The following is a 12471-nucleotide window of genomic DNA, read 5'->3' on the forward strand; positions in this document are numbered from 1 at the left end:
ACGGTGTGGTGCCGGAAGACGACTAGGAGTGGCGAGCGTCGGGCCGTCGGGCGTCCCCCCGGCCACCCTCCGGCAGAGAGGACCACGACGAGCAGCAGGGCCGCTGAGGCGTGGCGCGGAGCGTGTCCGGGACCAAGAGGACACACCGCGCGACTTGGCTGCCGCGCGGAGCAAAGCGAAACAATGATGTGTTTCTGTTACTAAAAGAAAGACGATTCAGAGAGATGTATACCACTCCAAATAGATCTTAAATAAATTACCTTCTTGCAGTATACCTCGGGCATTATTTCTATCTCCTACAAAGCATTTCCGAGTAAGCCCGGCTCCAAAGATTGTCAACAAAAATCATTTAAAAACAAAATTACATGCAATTTGAAAAAACTTTATAAAATTGACGCAAATACAGTCCTAGATACATGATAGACATACATGAAAGTTTTAATAACCTTTATGCCTACTGAGTACCATTGCAATCCACCCAACGTTCACACCAACTTCTCAGAGACGACTCCTTGAATCAAAATCTTTTTAAGAGCAATTATTGAATTGGGACAACTTATTCGGTGGCCAGCGGACGCCATGGGCAGTGTCTGCTTGATGCCTTTAATTTCATATCCGACGGTATGCTCGGACGGAGAGGATGTTTGATCTTCGGGATGACGCGCACCGGCAGCCTGCAATAATGACGCAAATAAAGCACTCAAGTCGCAAACACTCTCGAAAATTCGCGCCGAACTCTCAAAATATTGTGCCTAGCTCGCAAGTAACTCGCGCCAACTCGTCAACTCGTTGTATACACTTATTCTGGGAGTCGGGGACCCCTCGATACAAAGTGGGCTATACGGACTTGAGCCCGCCCAGAGTTGAGCCCGGACCACTGTAGGCCCGACCACTGCCCGATATGAGCGTAGATCCGAGACTGACTCGTCATCTTTGGTCCTGGCTACGTCCAGCTAGGCTCATATCAGACACTGCTTGGGCCTACAGTGGTCCGGGCTCAACTCCGGGCCGGCTCATGTCCGTATAGCCACAAAGTTGTGATCGTACCTTTTGGCGGCGACGTGGAAGTCGGGCCAGTCGCACTCCTGGCAGTGCGAGGCGCTGCTGACGGACGTCCCGTAGCCCACAAGGGACATGCTGACATCGTCAGCGTAGGCCTTCAGGGTGGAGAAGTTGATGGCAGGCGAACCGCGCGCCGTGACGGGCAGCAGCTGGGCGGCCCACGTCGCGTAGGGGCTGAGGAAGGCATCGCCCCGCTGGAACTTGAGGTAGTCCTCGCTGGCGAACTCGGGCTCGCCGTTGGCGTGCACGCTGAAGGACGCCAGGAGCGTCACCAGGCGGTGGGGGAAGGTCACCACGTCCGAGCCGCACTTGAAGTACGAGTTCCCCATATGGGTCAGGTGCAGCCTAAAGCCCTGTTCAAAAAAAAATAAAAAAAAATTATGTACTGTACACACATCACAGCTTTAACTCAGTAGCAAGAAGAAGTAGTATATTTTTCCGCTAGTTTTGTTATTTTTTACTGGCTACCACTGACGGTCAAACATGTTTTACATAAAATCTTTGCGTTCGCGCTTTATTATAACAGACACGCTGAAAACTAAGTGTCGTTCGACCCCTACAGTAGGTGTAGGACAAGTTGTGTTCGTGGCTTCCACAGCGCAAGTTTTTCTGTGACAGTTAAAAAGTTAGCCAGTGTCTGTGGCCAGCTAACAGTTAGCTACGGAAAGTTAAGAGGTGGTTGTTTTCATGTACACCATTGCTTGCACTACTTTGGTGCAAAAGTACCATCAGTTACATGTTACATTACCTGCTCGAGGGCTTTGTGCAGCTCCTGGTGCTTGGAGTAGTTCCCGTGCCAGAATTTGAGGCTCACGGCGTTGAACTTGACGGCGAAGGTGTCCTCGAGACTGGTGGCGACGTCCGCGTTGAGCAGCACGCGTTTGCCGGCCAGCAGGTCCCTTATCTGTGAACCGTATTCGGCGTTGGTCCAGGTGGTGAAGGACGTGTCCCGGTTGTGGGCCACGTCGAACGTGGCGCAGCTCAGTCCGGCCCCGCTCCTCGAACTCGTCGACGAGTCCTGCTTGATGGCGGCGCGAAGGCGCGTGAAGTCGTCGGACGCACACCGCACCAACTCTTCAAGCGTGCGCCCAGCCTCGCAAGACTCGGCCAAGCTCTCGCTGATGACAGAGCAGAATGGGTAGGCGTACAGCTGCATGCCTACAGAAGGGAGACGGTTAACGGTAAGTGCGGGATTTATTCAAGAATTTCGGGTTGCCAACGAGATTTGGTGTTGGGGTCCAGTCAACGGGCGAAAAGACATACCAAGTGGCTGATTAGCTGAGACCGGGTGTCTTTCCTCACGCACTTCTGCAGTTACGGTGTTTACTGCAAAATTCCCGTCTAATTAGCCACTTGGTTTGTCTTTTCGCCTGAACAGTGTAACTACAGAAGTGCGTGAGGATAGACACCAGGTCGTTTTTAAAAGCCCAGACACCACACAGTTAAAGTCTTACGATGCAAAATGCCAAATGCTTCGTACCTACGAAGGGTTTGCTCCCTACGAAGCGTCCGAATCCTTCGTATTACAAAGGATTTTGTATTTTTCTTCGTAAGACTTTAACAGTGCAAACCCTTATGCATTATGTTGCCGAGTGTTATTAGCCCATCCAATGAGTTTTAGGTTTTGACCAGGGAAAAATAGTATTGAGATGCAAATTTGAGCACGTGTCCCTTAAAGCAGCCATAAGTGGTCGTCCAGGGAGAATATCGATTTTTCTTAGATTAATTCTGCTAATAGCTGGAGCCAAGCGCCTGCGAGACACGGAGAAGGCCACCCCACAGTACACGCTTGCACTGCAGGCAAGATTTTGCCTACCCATCAGGCGCCATGAGAGCTTGCGTTCGCTGAACATGGCAGGTTCATAACGACGAACGACGGACGTACTTCCTGGATGATCCCTTCGGCATGCACAAGTGTATGCATAATTAAGTACAAATTGTGCATAGCGGTTTAGTGTGCGCTTGATACATTTTTCAAAACATAATAGTTGGCTGAAAAATCGTATAGTTTTGAATTTTAGTACGTAAATTTCTGGCTTATGATGTATAGTCTCACTGTAAGCCGGTTGGCGTCTTCTAACGCCAAAATATTGGCGTCCTCTATGAACGCCAAATGTTGGCGTTCTGGGAAGAAGGACGCCAATAATTTTGCCTACAGAGACGCAAACCAGTTTACAGTGCTGAGGTTTTTGATATTGTTTGGTCTTGGGTACCCTTAAAATAAACTACAATTGACTCCAACTGACCTCGCCTGACCGTCCTGTGGTTACTCAGCACCATGTTCTTGTACACCGTCGTCCGTGCAGGGACAATGTAGGGGCTGATCTCTGGTGAGTCCCCAGTCGACGGCAGCGGGGGCGTAAGTTGACTGATGATATTTATCTGACCGATGTAGTACTCCGACTTATCCATGGCTCCGATCACGTTCTGACAGATGTCTGAGAGGATGGAGGCCAAATAGCTGCCGGACTGGGCCGCCTCGAAGTGCTCCGGGGTCATGATGACCAATTTGGACCTGAAGTCGAGCATCGCAGGGCTCACCAGCCACGCTCTCAAACCCAAACCGCCGCTAGAGCCGGCTTTGCGCATAGACTTCAAGAGTTCTTCGGTGCTCGTAAGGAGCTCCAAGATGATGCCGTAATCTTCTCCTAGTTTCATTTGCTTGGAAATCTCTTCCTTGAGTTCACTGATCATGCTATCTAGGTCGTTTCCCCACTCGTCCCCACCTACAGCAATAGATCCACCAACTACCCCCACGACCGCACCAGCAGGTGGGAAAGCAACAGCCAAGAGTCCACCGAGCAATCCAACCACTTTACCAAAGATACTGAAGAATCGGGCCGCGTTCTTCTTCTTCTCGAGGTCTTTCAGCTTCTGTTTGTCTTTTTCAACGTTGTCAGTGGCCATTTTGATCCTGTCGATTGTTTCATTCGCTACCTTCTCCAAAGATGTAAACTCATTATCAATGGCAGGAAGCAAGACGTTGTTAATTGTATCAATTGTGGAATTAAGCTTCTCGCCTAGCTCCACAATAATGTTCTGACCCCGGTCGTACATGATTTTCTTCATTTCCGTATCTTGCTGTTTGGTGGCCACGCTGACGGCATCTATTGAGCCGGACAGGTACTCGTCTAAATCTGTGACCAGGCTCAGACCGCTGATGTTGGCGGGCCGTGGTAGTGTAACGACGGCGATGGTTTGCCACTTGGCGAGCCTCTGTTCCACGTCGCTCTGCGCTAATTCGCCTGCAATGGCCACTTGCCTTTCCAGAACAGGGTAATCCGGATTATACAAGGTTTTTTGCGAATAGAGTGTTGAGTTCACTTCCTTAATAATATCCATATATCCTGAAAAATTGAAATGAAAATTAATTCAGACGAAAGGAAAGCATTTGCATCAATATCGCGACAAACACAACCTTCAGTACAACACAGTGTTTAATTTTGCTCGTCAATTCGTGTATAAGTTCAAGTTTGCGAAGTTCGGCACATGCTGCTCTCGGTCGTACGACTGTCGCTCAACAGTTGAAATTTAGATACGGACTATTAAATTGATCATAAATCCACGATGTATTCTAATGGGGTAAATAATGTTGTTCGATAATTTCTTACACTATAGTTTTACTTGGAGCTATTTCCTATGACTTTTAAGAGCTACATATTTTACCATTCCCATGCTTGACACGCGACGCGCTTCCGCAAGCGTGCGGGGCACGCTCGAGGGAGCGCAGTCTAGAACGATTCACGGGCAGCAGGCGGGGGTCGGCAGGCCGACTGTACCGTATGAGGTGTCCTGCTCAGTCCAGTGAGTCAGTCAGTCGACCCCCTATCCACTTCGCCTGACCCGCGGTCCGAGGAGCGCCCTAGAGCGCGCTCCAACTAGCATACCTCGCACGCTTCGCTTGTGAAACGGGAGAGGCGACGGTGCATCGAGCGCGGGCTTTATTAAATATAGCTTAATAAAAGTGGACACAGTGTATAATACACACTACACACTTCATTAGAAAGTGATGCACCCTGGTAGCCTGGCCACCTCTCTTCGCCTCCCCAGTACACAGTACACTGTAAATGCGCTTAAATGCGCATAAAATTCGGCCTCGCGCATTAATGAACATTATAGGTCCCACATTTTTAGCGCATTTAATACGCATTTTGCGCAGAAAATTCTCATTTCACGCACTCAACATGCAAAATATGTGGAACCTAAAATGAAATGCTTCATTGGTGCGCTCTGTAAAAAATCAGTCTTGGATACGGAGCCTGTCACGGCGTTCCATTTCTCACTTTTGGGAGTGATTTTCGAAAGCGGTTCGGAGATTTACCGTACCTGGCCACCGTACCAACGATTATTACATAGGCTAGCATAGGGAAGGAGGCAAGTTACGGCACGCCGTAACAGACTCCGTACTCAAAACGAAGACTTCCGGATCAAAATTAACAGGACTTTTTCTGTACCGTTCCGTACACTGGCTCCGTACCCACGCATTTTTTACATGGGCTCTTATGGGAAGAGGGTGCGAAACCCAAGGTACGGAGACGCCGTAGGTTAAATAAACGGCATATTTACGTATGGGCGACCGTGATTATTTTTTACAGTGCGCTTTAAAAGTTTGGTGATACTTGGTATAGGGTATTTCAGAGCTGGACGTGAAGAAGTAAAATGGAAGAACAAACGCAGATGCAGAGTGGGGGAAGCAGGGGATGGAGTGGGGGGCGTCTGCGCGTGCGCAGTGCCCGTTTTGTTCTTCCATTTTACTTCTTCACGTTCAGCTCTGAAATAGCCTATAGTCTCTATAACCTGATTAAGCCTTTAGCCGCAAAACTTACTCATGAAGTTCACAGGCGTGTCTGGGGCCAGCTCGGAAGAGACAGTTAACTGTCGATGAACGTCGTAAAGTCTCAAAGAGGCCATGGAGGCTTTCTTCTTTCCAACATTCCACACATCCATAACGGAGTAGGGCAAACCTGGAAGCAGCAGGTGAGGAGGTTAGTCCATTTTCAAAGTGTTATCATGGCAAGCAGATCACCAAAAATAGAGAATACACTAAATGTACCCTACTGTCTACACTGTTACGTCAAGAGTGAGACACACACAACCCAATATTCCGTTGGCCATAGACAACTAAACCCATGACAACATTGCTTAAAGTAGAACACTCATAGTACCTCACATTAGGCGAAGCGTTGGGTTCTTGCGCGTGACTCACATGACCTAATGTGAGACACTGAGTGTTTTAATTTCACTAAAGAGGGGCACTGGTGTTCTACTTTAGATAGCGTGAGGCATTGTGCCTCACATAAGCTAAAGTATAACAGTTTCACGCCTGATTTAACAGTGTACATTAAGGAAAGTACGTTCTCAAATAAAGAAAAAACGCTCTACTTTAGTCATTGGAATGGTTTTCAGTCATGTCTACTTTATTTAATGTAGACATACCATGTAGAAACTTAAAACCTATAACCCCAGAGTTCGTAGCGTTTTTCCTTCGTAAGGGAAAGCCATGCCGGTGCCTGTCACCTCTCCTTCTGTTGTGTGATCGCGTTTACTTACTTTCTTCACATTTCGGAGGTGCATATCCAGGCTCGCATCCATCATCACAATATCCAGAGCGCTTGCTGCACTTTCCGTTTTTACAGTGCCCGCAGCGTCGGTCACAGTAATCTCCATAAAACCCTCTACTGCAAGCTATGGGGAAAACAAGACGTGATAAAGAGTAAAGAGTTGCTCGGAGTTGTCCTTTGCAGCTTGCAGCTGATCTGCTACCAGTAGTTTAGGCTTCCCAGTCGAAAAAAAAACAAAAAAAAACAAACAAACAAACAAACAAACAAACAAACAAACAAACAAACAAACAAACAAACATGGGGGCATGGGATCTCATGGTCAAATTATCAATAATACGGACAGTTTCATCCGTATTATACGGATGATTTGTGATCCATAGCGCGTTTGCAGAAAATTCTCCGTAAGCGAGTCCGTAAGGAGATGGGAGTGTATATCTTTCGTATAAGAAAAAAATCTAGTTCCAAAGACAATATTGACTTCTTTGCGGTTCAGCATACTCTTGCAACAAGAATTAATTTTGCTGGTTGCAGGATTGTAACAGTGTGTATACACCCAGGAAAGCGGGTTCTTGACACTTGATTTCGCAAGAGCATTTGTATATGGGACATGAAATTTTAATTTGCACTTGCACCCATGCAAATTGCATTGTGAGAAGCCAGTGTCGTGTCCTGCCTATAGATGACGCCAGTGTGCACCCTGTCCATAATGGTGGATTTAGTCCGTGAGGCGAGGGGTGTATCCAGCGACCTACAACTTACAACCTAACCGAGGTCCCTGATGATTGGTCAATTTGAGTCAATTCGCCCATAACAAATGACTCGCGGGGCGAATTGGCCAATCAGGGACCTCCATTAGGTTGTAGGTTGTATGTCGCTGCGGATACAACCGAGTCGCCTCACGGTGAGGTGCCCTAATATACCATTTCAGGGTTAGGTGATTAGAAGAAGAAAAGAATAACAAACCGGAAAAGCACTGCCTTCTGATCGCCCCCCACCCCCACCCTCCGTCCCTCTTCACCCCTCGCCCAACTGTTTCCTATTTCGGTTATTCTTTTCTTCTTCTTGTCACCGCGACTGAAATGGTCTATAGGGTATTTCAGAGCTGGAGGTGAAGAAGTAAAATGGAAGAACAAAACGCGCACTGCTCATGCGCAGACGCGGAGTGGGGGAAGAAGGGGATGGAGTGGGGGGCGTCTGCGCATGAGCAGTGCGCGTTTTGTTCTTCCATTTTACTTCTTCACGTCCAGCTCTGAAATACCCTATTGAGGCAGCTCGCCTCAGAGGTTTTGAGGGCTGTGATTGGCTGAAAACCTCTGAGGCAGCTGCCTCAATGAGGACGCCTCACCGTGAGGCGACTCGCCTCACGAGACTAAATCGACCATAATTGAGTGGCCTACTTCTGGTCTGTGACTAAAGTTTAGTCATGGTGTAGACAAGTAAATGGACGGTTCGTTCCTTTATAAAGGATCCCCAGGTATACCCTGAGCTATCAAATCTGATTACATCTGGGGAAGAGAGAGAATTCTACAGCATGTTTCCTCGATTTAGCCGAGTACTTTTACTTCATTGAAGACCCCGCTTTTATGGGTGTACTGTTAAATTCCTGCAAAGCAACGCTTTTGCAGAACTGCAAAGTATATGTGCTATTCACTTAAGCTCCGATATGGGAAAGCGTATGGGAGAGCATAAGCAAGAGTCTTTTTTTTTTTTTTTTTTAGCTTTCTCATCGTTGACGATACCTCAAAGAGAAGTGACATCGAAACGATATCGTATCGGTATCGACAAGAAAAATTCATTCGTCACTGTAAGACCTCTACAGATCTACATTAAAATGTATGGGTTTGTTGTTTTTAAGGACAGACCAATCCGTACGATCTTTCAAATGATTCATTGATTATACAATTTTTAAGTGAAAGCTTTGCAGGTACTCACGAGGGCAGTCAAAATAGCTGCTGCAGGGCAGGCACGATGGAAAACATCCTGGAATGTTTCGACACATTTTATCATTAGTCATACGCTAAAATTCCTTTGCATGTAACTGACTTTTATTTATAAGTTACTTATGCGTTAATTCAAGTTCTAACCAAATTTTACAGAATGGCCAAGGAGAAATGCTTACGTTTTAACAGTACTTGATTGCTTTGTTAAAAATCGTAGTGAAATCTGGGTTGCTATTTTTATTGCAGCAAAACAACATTAATACTTGGACCAATTCAGACCAAGAAAAATTGCAGTATTCGCGAGTATTCTTACTTCTGTTTTGAATCGGTTTGAATAAGGTTTCCAGCAATACGGTTAATATTTTTCTTTTAACATTCAGACTAATAACAGATTAGACTGTATTCTAAGTACCGGGAAGACTTGATGTTGAACGTGAGTCTCCACACGACATTCAGGTTCGAAAGTCGCGTCAATAGGTAAGGTGACTTTCGAATTTTAAATTTTTCGAGCTGAATTAAGGGTTTATGGGGTTTGGGGTTTGTGGCACAAGGGGAACTCACCTTGATCTCCCAGACTCATCTTGGGTTTCTCTGTAACTAAAGAGACAGTATATGAGCTTCCAGCAGATAAACGCCAACCGATGAAGACCTCAGGCACTATGGATCGCTCAACAAAATTTGAAGTGCTTTATTGGCGTATTCGAAACCCCATCAACACAAAAAACGAACTATAAAGTTATTTGAAATTTTGGACTTGTTACATGAGCATCACGGCGGGTCACTTTCCTGCCCAAATTTTGGACTAACCCTCGGTACTAATCAATCAAAATTTAGGAAGAAAGTAACTCACAGTGACAGTGAAAAGCTCCAAAAGACCCAAATGACTCAAAATGACATTAGTGGATTTTTTCGTGTTTGGGATATGAAAGTTTGTCGGCTGCTACCGCTGCTGCCACACTGCAGTAGTGTAGTCAAAAAATGGTCGTGCCGGGTACAGGAAAATTTTCCATAGAAGAAGTCGTACAATTACAATTCAAGATTGTAAATGCACAAACACCCCACATCGACGTGAAATCAAATGACGAGCAGTGTGCCGAAAACTAAAAGGTGTGAGTATTGCACTCTTGTAGGTGTGTTGTAGACGACATTCATACACATTCGGGCACAAGTGTGTGAATTTTAAATGAAAATTCACACCTTCACTCACTCAAATGGGCATGCATGCACAAATGGGCATTCCACACGCCTTACAAATGTGCCACATTCACACGCCTGCAAGTGTGCGACATTCCGACACCTACAAGTGTGCAGCATTCACACACTCGCGTTCCCAGTTTAAGTACTTGGGATCGTTTAAAATTTGACAACGGATTGCCTTCCTGTCCTTGAATTTTGGAATATGAGTTGTGACTCACCTCTGCGAGTGGTATTACCACGTTTCACTATGAAGTCCAGTCCTGGACGGAGAGGAGCAGCACGTAACCGTAATTGATTGGGTTGTAAGCCATCAGTCTCGAACTTGATGAAGCTGTCGCCAAACTTCGCCTCGTCGAGTTGCGGAAAGCGGACGGCAAATAAGTCTCCGGTGTTGAAGGTGGTGACTCCTGAGGAAGCAAGGAAATCAATGATACTCATTGTTAAATTTAATTTCCAAAGAAAGTAACATGCCTTAGATTTAAGAAAATAGAGAATATTAAATGCTGAAGTAGTTTATCAAAATTAAATATCTTGTAAAAATAAAAGTAAGTTCTATGGTGAAAAGCGCGAGTTATTAAAGTAAAATCATCAAGAACATTTTCTGATGAAAATTTTGTGTCTTATGTGTAATAAGTAAGTGTTCAGTGTTTTAAGGTACCAGGTGTGGGTGTGGTGAATACGCAGCAGTGTTGCGGGATTGTATACTCAACATCAGATGATACACGTATGGTTTAATTTATTTACCTGCGGACACTGCAGACACGGCAAACAGGGCTAGCCCAACGGCTAGACCCAGCGACGTTCGCTGAGCGAACATGTTGATGGAGGTTCCAAAGATGACTGCAGGCTGGTTCCGCTGTTACTTTGCCACAACCGCGGTTCGACGGGGGTCGACAGGTTCCCCTTCCACCCGTGCCTCCGGCTTTGCTGTTGTACGCGACGGAAGAGAGGGGTAAGAGGGGGAGGGGTGCCCTAGGGTACCTCTACCCCGGGGCTAGCCGGGGTGTTCCCGCCGCACAGCAGCCAAACGTCCAGCTGATTACTGATTTATTTCGGGGTTGTGGCCCCGCACGCAGATGCTTCCCAAGTCGGTGTTTACCGTGCATCTTGGACCATTATCTTAGGGGCGTCGACATTTCCCCCGAAGCCGCACTCGTCTGGTTCAATAGTTTCAAAACATCATTAGATTAAACGAAAACCATCGGTTCCGTCCAACGGCATCGAGCTACAATGCAGCGTATTTCACAAACGCTGGAGGCAAAGTTAAAAAATGAAACTATGTCAAAAAGGTGCCGACAGCCGACATAGTGCATTTCTTCGATTCCGATTAATAAATTCGGAAAGTTCGGTCGCTAGAAGTCCGATAGCCGAAGGTAAAAAAAACGACAGAAGTGTTTTCTTAAAAAATGCTTAATTTTATTCAAGAGCAATGAAATGTATCCGTTCGTCTAGGTGGTTCTTCACTCAGAAAAAAAAAAGACAAAATCAAATTACCGCCGTTATTGTGGTCGGATCGTCCAAAATCTGTGGCGGAAATCTGCCGTTACGAAATAGCCAAGTTGAGCCCATGCCACCTTCAAGATCTAGCAGCTGGTATAGGCAGGAGGTAAAATGTTGCCTGTAATGCATGCCTGTATCGTTCGCCCACCGGACAGAGCGGTTCTACCGTTTCACGTTGGGGGAGGGTGGGTAAGCGCCCTCGTTTGTATCTACTGCAAAGTTTCACCTTGAACCAAACACAGCCACAGGCATCTTATAGTCCGAACCGACTATGGATCTATTTTGGACCAAAATTTACCCGTAGGCCCAAAAGCCTCTTGGGCTCCCAGAGGTTTGGCCGCCAGGCGCAGCCGCCTCCGCGCACTGTTAAAATCTTACAGTGGAAATGCGCCGTAAGCTACTGTGCTGCAGTGTTCACGCGCGGGGAGGGGTTGCTGCTTACGCCTCTGCGCAGGCGCCTGGCACGAAGGCCGTCCCGTTGGACATGCGAGTCCGGCGGGGTTGCCTATAGTCCTCTCCGCAGGCGCCTGGCGAAGGTCCGAACCTGCGGAGCCGCAATAACGTAGCTGGCGCTGGCGTTTCCTTGGGAGACGCTCACTGTGGGGACACCTTTAGCATAGTAAAGAAAGATTAGTTGAACTCCTCGGGTGCGGCTAAGGCCGGCTACGGCCGGCTACGGCCGGCTACGGCAAACCTATGATGGGCACGCATCTCAAGACGTATTGTGTCCAGCAGCCACAGTCACAAGCATATAGTTAGTTTTATCAGCGAGTAGAGAAACTCTCACTCTCAACTATCATCGTTCGGGTCGTGCGGAGCCTTACTTAGTAAACGTTCAAACAAACGAATGGGAGGGTCGTCACTGAAACCTTTTGTCGCCCTCTCGGGTCTCGAGTAGTTCAGAGATTTTTCGCACTGGAAACCCAAGTGTGTGAATGTCACACACATGCAGGCAGGTGTACGAATGGGTGTTCACACACACACCTGCAAGTGTGCGACATTCACACACTTGCGTTTCCAGTGCGGTTTCTATTCGACAACGAGTCCGTCCGTACCCCAACCATTCTTCCAATGTTTCTTCTTTCATTGAAAAAGAATTTTTTAGATTAGATTAGACGCATCCTAGGGGCCACAAGCTCAGCTTGTTAATCTCGGTATTTTTCGCCCCCGGCCGGGTACCCCGACACGTATACGGCTAGAGGAGAAAGGGT

The 12471-nt window shown here is 47.0% G+C and overlaps 2 protein-coding genes across 2 annotated transcripts; both read right to left on the reverse strand.

Moving 5' to 3' along the window:
- Positions 1–382: 382 nt before the first annotated feature.
- Positions 383–6020, reverse strand: LOC113214242 (uncharacterized). Its single transcript, XM_026433552.2, has 5 exons — positions 5889–6020; positions 3309–4409; positions 1811–2220; positions 1048–1415; positions 383–674 (listed from the first exon to the last, which is right to left on the reverse strand). The coding sequence occupies exons 1-5, from the start codon at positions 6007–6009 to the stop codon at positions 557–559; spliced, it is 2118 nt and encodes a 705-aa protein (XP_026289337.2). The 5' UTR covers positions 6010–6020; the 3' UTR covers positions 383–556.
- Positions 6021–8871: 2851 nt separating this feature from the next.
- On the reverse strand, positions 8872–10624 carry LOC127749280 (uncharacterized). The gene is made up of 3 exons (XM_052266769.1): positions 10505–10624; positions 9979–10167; positions 8872–9160 (listed from the first exon to the last, which is right to left on the reverse strand). Exons 1-3 carry the CDS (start codon positions 10575–10577, stop codon positions 9087–9089), a joined length of 336 nt encoding a protein of 111 aa, XP_052122729.1. The 5' UTR covers positions 10578–10624; the 3' UTR covers positions 8872–9086.
- Positions 10625–12471: the final 1847 nt, after the last annotated feature.

This window comes from Frankliniella occidentalis, unplaced genomic scaffold, assembly GCF_000697945.3.
Source record: "Frankliniella occidentalis isolate FOCC.00 unplaced genomic scaffold, Focc_3.1 Scaffold42, whole genome shotgun sequence".
NCBI lineage: Eukaryota > Metazoa > Arthropoda > Insecta > Thysanoptera > Thripidae > Frankliniella > Frankliniella occidentalis.